The following is a 9,864-nucleotide window of genomic DNA, read 5'->3' as shown; positions in this document are numbered from 1 at the left end:
GACGGAAAATACATCAGTGAAGTTTGGTGGACCCCGGCATAAACACTTTCGTGTTAAAAAAAAAAAGACAGATGTCGCACTAACTAGATTAGCACGCGAGCGAGCAGTCAGACTAACTGAAAAAGGTGAAAGTGAAGAGCTGTTACAACCAGGGGGAGGTAATATTAACAAAACAATTTGGAGAAATCAATTTAGGTGATATGAATGCATCTGATGTGCAGAATACAAATACAATAATTAGCAGGGTAATCGCTTTGTTTCAGTTAAAAAAAATTAAATACTGCGCAACACACGTCTCTGTGACTATAGCCTATAGTGCTGAGGCCCCAAATGATAACAATACTGGTTTGTTTAAACCTAATCCAATTTTGTATTCACGAGTTGGCAGGTTGTTGGTTCTCCAGCTTCTCTTCGGTCGGAGTACATGTTGCTGTTATGCTCAAGTTCTGAGTTGTTTGTTTCTTAGTTCTGTAGACGAAAGTTGCGTGGCTACCTTTGCACAGCTTGCAGCTTAGGTTTGCCTTGCAAAAGTGATAGATGTAGTACATGTAGATGTTGCTATTGTGGTTAACCTGAGTGGTTGTGGCGCATACCCACAGTATAGGGGATTGGCCATGAATCTGGTGGTTAAACTCAGTCTGTAAAAACAAGGTAATTAACGATTGAACTCTGGAGCTTGGAAAGAAAATTTGGTGACAGGAAGAAAAAAAAAGTCAGAAGAAACCGCGAATGAAATTTAAGAAATAATAATAGGAAAATATATGAATAAAAGAAAACTATGGTGGGGAGGGAGACGATCAGTCTAGCATGGTAATCGATTAGATTCAGTCAGATAATTTTGGAGTGCCAAGCAAGCATTTCTGTGGCTGAACATGGAGATCCTTGGGAAATTCTGGCAAGCAGGATTGGTTGGTTTTCCTCCAAGAGTGGCCCATACCCACCATGGGGGATTAGTCAAGGATCGGGTGAGTTCGGAAAATAATTAGTCGAGTCTAAAAAGAAATAATAATGAGAAATGTTGAATAGATAAAGAAAAAATGAAGTAAGATGACAATTTAAGAAATTAGCAAGGAATCGTCTTTATTCAATTATAAACCTCACAAAAGCTGCACCAACATCTCTATGATAATGTCGAAAACGCCTGTTATCTTCCTGTCACTTCAACTTCTTTCTTCTCGAGGCAGCGCTGTGCGACATTAAAATGATTGTTAGCAAAATATGAAGCGTTTTTTCAGCTCTGAAAGGCCAACGTATAGTCGGGGGCTAGTTCACGATCTTCTACTTGCTGCTACCATTTGCAGTGCGTAACCTCTGCTCTGCAAGCTACTTGCATCTGAATATATCGTATTAGTCCTTTAAGTATGTCGGCATTACAGCTTGTGATGTTCAAATTTTCGGCCTCATTCACGTTTGAGTTGATCACTTCCTTTTCCTTCAGCTTAATATCAACATGCAACGACAAAGGGAGCTCGTGCAATGGGCATTTTGCGCAAGTTAAGCAATCGAAGATCAGGTATGCGAAGAAAATCACTTTTGATGGTTACAAAGTGTACGTTCATCCGGTATTAAAATTTGACCATGTTTTATTCTCAGGCGTTCCACCATAGAAGCTTCGGCCGCTAGATTTATTAGAACGAGAGGCACTGTGTCTGTGCTTAGGCCTTCCAAAATACCTTGCAAATGCCGTACTACACCCGGAAGCGAGAATCCCACATATTTGATGCCGATTTCATCTTCTAGCCGTTCAGACTTACTTAAGACTGTATGAATCCCAATTAAGCCCCCCGTCCTCAGATAATTTTCATCTCCGATCCAAAATTATTCTTCCCCGTTCATTGGCCCAGGTTTCATGCACCGCAGATTATATTTGTGCAAACATTACTTGAGCCACTAAATGTGCAAATTCGCGATGAGCTTCAAATTACCCGGATATCAGGTTCGATGGCATTTTCCCAGACCACGCGAAAGTCCTACCTTACGGCATCTTAAACGGCATGTTAGAAGACCACCTAAGCACCCTAGGAACAAGCATTACCATTGCGACAGATGCACCACAGTGCGAGGAAAAGACTGGCATTGGAATATTTGGTCCTGCACTGTATGGACTGGTCTATTTCTTTAAGGTTGCCTGATTTTGTGCCTATCTTTCTGGCTTAGTTTTTAGCAGTAATTCTAACTTTACGTAAATTAGACCAAACGACTACAACAGCTACTATTCTTACTGACTCACTATCTGTATGCTCTTCCCTTACCGCTACTAGTGACTCACCCATGCTAAAACTCTTTCACTTGCTATATCTCCTGCCCATCTGCAATGTGTTCATTCGATTTGGGTAACAGGTCATAAAGGTTTGTTTTTTTTTAATGAAACTGTCGATTCACTGGCAAAGACATCCCTTTCCGGCCCAGTTATTCCTGTTCTATACCAGTGACAGCACACATCATGGCGGCTAGATTTCGGACGCGATCGATTAGGACAGCCTTATCAAACCAAGTTCTGACTGCTTCTCCAGATTATAAGCACCTGGCATTTCCATGGCGTAGCGAGTCCTGTAACACAAAGATGCTTGAAGTCTGCTTTCACCAAATTACGTTGCCGCATTCCCTCCCTGAATTTCTACTTACACAGGTCGGGTTTGGTTCTCTCCTCTATCTGCGCGTTTTGTAATGAGGAAGAGACGATGCATCACAGACGAGGGTCCCAACATCAAAGACTGCAACGGGACCCCCCTCGGTTAATAATAACAGTGAAAAAAAAAAAAAAACGTATGAAAGATAAGCAAGTTACGCAAACAAAACAAAAAACAATCGCGCAAAATATGACACAGAAAAATTGAACAAAACAATTGTCAGTATACAATCCTATAGTGCATTAAAAGAAATGCTGTCAATACATAAAAATGACAAAGATAGCGTGATTATTGATGTAATCTTAGTAATAGAAGTAAAAAAGCTTAAGGGCATCATTGAATGCATGAAAGGATGAAGATTTAATGGTGTTACGCAAAGCATTCCTAGTTTTATGGCCGTGAATGAACCATAGCTAGGTAGTAGAAAATTGAATTTATGTGCAAACCTGGTATTGTTGTTAATAATGAGATATATAATATATAATACTATGTCATTATTATTATTATTATTATTATTATTATTATTATTATTATTATTATATTAAATTGGAATAATCCACCCATTTCTTGGCCAATCCCCCATAGTGGGTAGGAGCCACGGATATGAATAGGCAACAACAACAGCTCTGCAAGTAATGCTCTCCTCAGTATCTTCAGTAGCATGGATGCGTACGGCTCACTGCGTAGACCTAGAAACTCAGGCCCCCGAACATATACTTGCACTTTCTGGTGTAGCTTTCTTAAATTCTAAATGGCATTGCGAGATTTCACTGGCTCCAGAATAGTCAGCTCTGTCATGTGCATTTTCGTCAACACTGCTTCACTGCCGCAATCATGCTTTCAGATTTGGATCGCCTATTGGTAATTGCGATCGGAAAACTGCAGTTCTTGGATACATGAAGCTGCCTTCCCAGTTACTGATGATACTAAATAGCTATTTTGTTTTATCTTCAGCCATATCTGACTTCTGATGTAATGCAGCGTTGAACTGATGCCAACATTACCACTTCATCTTATCGCCGTCAAACTTGAGCCATTCGATCTTACGAAGCTTTATAATGTTGGTTTCAGATGACCTTGTTTTTCGGTCATGACACTCTTATTTTCGAGTCAATGAGTCTTTTACACAATCGATATATTAATTGATATTGTGAAGCGCTGTTCTGATCAAGTCGATTCCGATAGCTCTTTCAAATTCCGCATCAGCTGTCTCTGGCGTTAACGTTTTTTTTTTTTTTTTTTTTTTTTTCCCTATTTCTTCGTTGATAGCTTTCAGCGTTGCGGAAATGTCCTTAATCTGGCCTGATATGAGTGACAGCGCTAGCGGCTCTTCTGTTTTCCTTCTCAGCCTCTGTCACCACATTAGTTATGTGCGTTCTCAGTGCCTTGCGATTCTTTACCAAAATTTCTGTGTCCATCCTGTTAGAAATAGTCTAAGGTTTGATCTTTTTATCCACGCAAGCCTCGATCTCGTCGCCGTGGCCTCCGTGCTTCTTTCGGTTGTCTCGTCCTGTTGGCTCAATCTGTGGGTCCCTCCTCGAACCACGCCGTCTTCTGCGACTCCGCTGAAGGTGATGGCCGGTTGCCAGTTGGAGAAGGGCCGCAATAATCCTGGTTTCACGGCACCATTTTGTAGAAACGAGATAGAGCAACCATGAAGTTGCTTTTGTTGTTGCCTCATGTTCTTGCTCTTGTGTCCAAACGATGGCTCATACCCACAATGGGGGAATTGGCCAAGAAGCAAGCGCTCTTTGCACATCCTCGTCTGTGTACAGCTGTTTGTTCGATAAATAAAGGTTGTACGCGCAATGGTGGCTGCTTGCAGTAACCGCTTGAAAGATAGCTTTCGATGGGTGTTATGTCCTGGTAAAGTAACGGCCCTTTTTTACGCAGCCCTTCGCGGCAGGACATCCAAGCCTGCTGCTATACGAACGCCCTCGATTCCCCACCAGTTCACCTAAAACCAGGTGAGAGCCTGCCATGCGTAGTGCGCATGTATATTTATATGTGCTTAACATGTGTATATATGAACGCATAGCGGGCAAAAATCATTTCCATGTAGTTGTTCGGCATTTGAACTTCCTTCTAGCGAATGCAACAGCGCGTTGAAGCATGAACTCACGCTTCAGCAATAATTGCTCCCTTATTACCATTTATATGCTCCTTTTCATATCGCAACACCCTGTACATGCATAGTATACCCGATGACCTCACTAAGAGCTAGATATAGCAAATCAGTACTTCAGAAATCCACAGCGTGAAGGAAGTTCAAAAAAAAAAAAAATGTCATCTACTCGAAAGTAACACGAAACTAAAAAGGAAACCCACACGGTATTCTCGGAAAAAAGGTTTCGCAGTTGTGTCGAACACGGGACCAACGCCTTTCCGGGGCGGTCGCTCTGCCAGCGCAGCGAGTACCTTTCGAAAAGCTACACGAATATCACCTGCGCGATCGTTCTGAAGAAGCAGCAGTAGCCATTTTCTCGGCGTTGCGAGAAGGGACGTCGTATATGAACGACGCTCGCTTACCCACCGCAGGTTTCCACGCCTTCGGCAACAGCAACCCGCTACGTCCGTGGCGGAAGGTGGTCGAGTCGCGGGCGCAGTTCGGCGACATCGTGCAGCGACAGGGCAAGGCCGGCCGAAAGCAGGCGCTGCTCGACGAGCTCATCGCAATGATGAACAACAGCACCGAGTGAGTGCTTCACGCCTGCAGACACTTGCGCATAGAAGCAGCGTAAATTACACTAAGCATTTAAGGTATACAGGATGTGGATACTTTAACTTGATACTAAGGTTGATTTCGAAATGCCGCACCTGACGTCATGACACAACAAAATTCTGACGTCGTGCGGCAGCAGGGCTGGTCGTGATGACGTCGCACATTTTTCTGCTGGCTGCGATCACGTGCGACAGGCTCGGCGATCACAGAAACGGAGCGAGCCGATGCATCATGGCGTCATGACGCATCCACCTCGTGGAAGCAAGTGCAAGAGTAGACAGTTTTAGCAGACCGCCGCTTACGCTCCGCTCAGATTTCACGCTCTGAGATACTACAGGGAACTGCATAGATTTCGCATTTGATAAGCGCGTCTTGCCGAGACGCGAGCGACGCGCTATCAACACTATCAACTCGGCTGCAAAACGACGAAGAGGCCAAGTAGACACGCTGTCACGCTCCGCTCAGTCGGCTTTGTAGCGGAGCGAGGGATGCGGTCTTCGTTCCGCTGCCGGTATGAGCGTCGTGCGCAAGCAATAGCGTTCCCGCTAAGCGGCTGTGTGGTATTTGCTAGCATATGCCGGTCTGAGCGGGGCGGACAGCAAGCGCTCAGCTAAAACACTCTAGTAAATTATTGAGTTGATCGGACGCCGTAAGAAACTCATAAATTGCCTTTGCAACGTAACGCAGAGGCAGCGCGGCAGTCCCAGAAAATGCGCGTTGCAGCTTTCACGAGCGCGTCATGGGATGACGAAGTGGAGCGTTTGAAAGTATAGATAACGCAATATAAAGCATTGAGAGTACATAATGGAATGCAAGCAGTGCGCTTTAAAAAATTGTCATACAATTAAAAAAAAAGTTTGCTGAGCTTTTAGCCTAGCACTAAATTTCACAGCTCATCAGTCTGTATATATGGGCACCACTGTATTTCACTCCTGGCTCCAGCTGCGTTTTTTTTTTTTCTTTATAACAATTCTCTGGCTGTTATATCAGTGGTTAACTGTATACATGTGGCTGGGCACAAAAGGAGAGAAAGAAAGGGTCGCAACGCTTCACCGACACGGTTTAGTTCCTGCGATGTGCATTCGTTCTGCCATTTTCATTGTGGTCTAACCGAACGTTCCATGTACCACATCTGACGCAGGTACTTTCCCGACGACCAGCTGCTGAAGGACGCGGAAGGCAGGTCCGAGGAATCGCTACGAAGCCTTAGCTCCGTATTCGTCCGGGTCGAGGACGAGTACTACGGATCCAGGTTAGGGTCACCACGCATCTCGCGAGAGCGTATTGCCAGCGAGTGCTGTTGATGAGCTGTCTCTGAAACTCATTCCACTGCGTCCTGCAGCGGCTGATCCCCAAGGCCGCGCTGTTCAAGGCTCCCTGTCACGTAGGACGTGTCGAGGCACTGCTGGCCAAACAGCAAAGCGTTTGTGCGCTGAAGTTTAGCAAATATGTGCCTGTCCAGACATTTTTAGGCGGGGAGCTGAGGGCTGTTTCGAGAAGCGCGCCGTCTAAAGGATCACAACCGACTTGTTTAACCTTAATGCTTGTTAAGCTGGTTAGCATAAAATAAAAGCCTAACCAATCATTGTGGCGCAGTCTGGTGAAACGAGCAATGCCTCTTATTGAAGGGGAGGCGTTCTGACCTAAATTTTTGGCCCACCACGTTGAGTGCATGTGCGGACGAGTAATAATGGCCAGAAGCGACTGCAAAACGTAGTTTTCGCGGGAACTGGGCCTGCGCGAACGACACCATGCATAACGGTTCTGTTCCCTTTGTACCGTATGGTTTGTTCGACTTAAACCGCTTGGATGGATGGATGCATGGTGTGTACATGGATTTTAAGAACACCCCTTGAAAGGTAGCTGTGCCACCGAGCTCTTTTTTTTTTTTTTTTTACCTTTCCGCTGCGTGTAATCCCGGCCATTAAAATGCGTGGTTCGTGCCAACTTACAAGTATTTCTCTTCGTTATTGAAAGTAATGTTGTTTTCATTGTGTGTTTTCCTTACCTTTACACTACCAACCTTCCAACTTTTCGTTATTCAATGCAGATCCATTCACTCTTTTCCTAATATATTTAGGCTCTGGTCTCCGGCAGTGAATGAATACCACGACGCTAACAAAAAAAAAAAATCAATTGTTCTTGCGCTAATTCCACACTAGCATGGAAATAAATTTTCTAAAGCTCCGCGTTCTCGGTCACCCTGATCTGGCTTCGAGCAGTAGGACCACTGTTTATAAATTACCACAGAACTTCACCCTTTTGATTTTATTCTTTGCTGTTCGATACACTTCCGTAGTCCATCACGTCTACCATGTGTACACTGTACTCCATAACAGCGCCGCGCCTATAGCAAGACAAAATTAATTTAAATAAAATTATTTTCACTTGTGCGTCACCACCCCTTCTCATACTTCCCGGACCTGGCGACACTTTGCCATCGAATATATATTGAAAATACATCTTCGAAGACTTGGCCTGGAATTAACAGAGACCTGTTATTCTTTAGTTTGGGGCCTCCATTTTGGGATTCAGCCACAGGGACGGTTGCTCCGCTGTCCGAAAATATCTTATGGAATCCAATTGAACGCCCTGCTAAATTCAATCTTTTTCTCTTTTGTGTACTTTTGAATGAATGATTGTTCATTCGATCTGACCTTACTTATTTTATTTTAACAGATCATTTTACATTCTAGAGTGCTAAGCCAGAGATATTCGGAAATTATTTCTTCATTATAAATTGGAATAATCCATCTATTTCTTGGCCAATCCCCCATAGTGCGTAGGAGCCACACAATTGATAGGAAACATCAACAACCTAATCGGCTGGGAGAAGGCGCCGCAGGTGTGATAAACGAGTACGCTAAGAGGACAGAAGAACCCTGCGTTTCATGGTGATATCGTAGGGCTACATCGGGGCATTCATCATCATGCCTCGTCTTCCATATAAAAGAACTAGCGCCCGGGTCGATGCGGAATTAAAAGACCTAAAGCTAACTGCAACGACACTTCCAAGTGAGCGAACTAACAGTTGAGCGAGTCTGTGACCGACATAATAAGCAATAGAACGGCTGAGAGCGTTCTTACACGAGTGGGACACCTTCATCAGACCTTTTTTTATATGCTATCATGGCAACCTTGAATGAAGGCTGTGCTCATCAGCGACGCCTCGTTTGCAGGACGCACAGCGTGATCCTGGTCGACGCCAGGGGCTGCGTGGACTACACCGAGCGTACCATGCAGCAGCCAATCGACCTGAACGGCGACGAACCCTGGGTTACGACGAGGCTGCAGTTCGGAATCCAGGAGCCCGGATCGCTCGTGTCCCGGCTTTGAGCCCGATCCAGGCGCCCGTTATTCATTCATGCTTATTATTTATGTCACGGCCTCAGAGTCCGCGGCTTCGGCTGTGCTTCTCGCGAAAGCTGCCGTTACGGCGGAGAAGCGCAATGAGAAGCAAAGCAACACATTAACTTAAATCGCTGCTCGCTCCGCAAGGCAACAAACCACACGCGTACCCAGGTCCCAAGAGGCCTTGTGTTCACACGAAGCGAGGTCAAAGAGGCGCACCCTTAGCATCGGTGCACACACACACACACACACACATGCGAATGATCCATCATCCTGTATGTGATAGTCCTACTAGAGTACCAACACGACGCAGCACGTACGGCTTTTTGGATTCTTGTCTGCAAACATAACATCGAGAGAGCTCGGATGGACTGCGCTGTCCACCACGCGCAAGAAGCTTCGGGCACGGCTGTAGATCCTAATTTTGCGGCTCTTGTCCCTGGTCGTACTTGGCACATCTGTAATGGCCTTAGCAGACCTACCTCAATTGTGATCGTTCTTGGACCACATGCCAAGATGTGGGCATTGCAAGGGTCTATTGCTTGGAAGCAGCATCAGAAAATAAATTACACTCGTCCCGTACCCGAAAGCAGCTAAGCATGGTGCGCTTACCAACTTGAATGGTACTTAGCACAAAGCACGCAGAAATGGTCGTTTCGTACATGCACCATTTCTGCAGCTTCGTGCAGCAGAAATGGCGCGTGTACGCAAGGACAAACGAACGATTGTTTTGCCGATGACGAGCCACGGAGATACGTTGCCGCCGCCTCGACGACAGCCCAACAACCACCGTCAAATGCCGTCGCTGCAACGAGGCACCCAACGTTCGACACTGGACCTGCCCCGAGCTATAGGAGATACGCGCCGGCACCAAGCGGGTGCGGCGAACTCTTTGTAAGGGTGGATCATCCCATCAGCTGCGACGGCTAGCTCGTCAATAGGGACGCTTTGGTCCATCGCTCTGGAAACAGGTATCCACCGGGATATGTAGAGTGCCGTCCCTGTTACCCCCTTCCCCCGAACAAGCTCCTTCAAATAAATACGTTTATTAATTCCAGAGTCTCGTACATCATGACTGTTGGTCAGTTTGAATGGTTGGCTCGCCACACCAGAAGAAATGTACACAACCAGAGAAAGTCCCAGGCTCCTGTGACTCGTGAT

At 45.4% G+C, this 9,864-nt stretch overlaps 1 protein-coding gene across 3 annotated transcripts in view; it reads left to right on the top strand.

The window, feature by feature from the left end:
• The window catches only part of LOC119443022 (transport and Golgi organization protein 2 homolog), a 59,188-nt gene extending 49,324 nt beyond the window's left edge, over positions 1 to 9,864 (top strand). Inside the window, exons 4-7 of one of the 3 annotated variants that reach the window (XM_049662539.1) lie at positions 4,524 to 4,597; positions 5,169 to 5,325; positions 6,494 to 6,604; positions 8,532 to 9,864. In XM_049662539.1, the coding sequence (XP_049518496.1) occupies positions 4,524 to 4,597; positions 5,169 to 5,325; positions 6,494 to 6,604; positions 8,532 to 8,688 (499 nt within the window). In that variant the 3' untranslated portion in view covers positions 8,689 to 9,864. The remainder of the gene's footprint in view (positions 1 to 4,523; positions 4,598 to 5,168; positions 5,326 to 6,493; positions 6,605 to 8,531) is intronic. The other 2 variants (XM_049662538.1, XM_049662540.1) reach the window with 2 other exon arrangements.

Source organism: Dermacentor silvarum, chromosome 2 (assembly GCF_013339745.2).
Source record: "Dermacentor silvarum isolate Dsil-2018 chromosome 2, BIME_Dsil_1.4, whole genome shotgun sequence".
In the NCBI taxonomy this organism is placed as follows: domain Eukaryota; kingdom Metazoa; phylum Arthropoda; class Arachnida; order Ixodida; family Ixodidae; genus Dermacentor; species Dermacentor silvarum.
The sequence above is the reverse complement of the archived record's forward strand: the minus strand, read 5'-3'. Positions and strand labels throughout refer to the sequence as shown.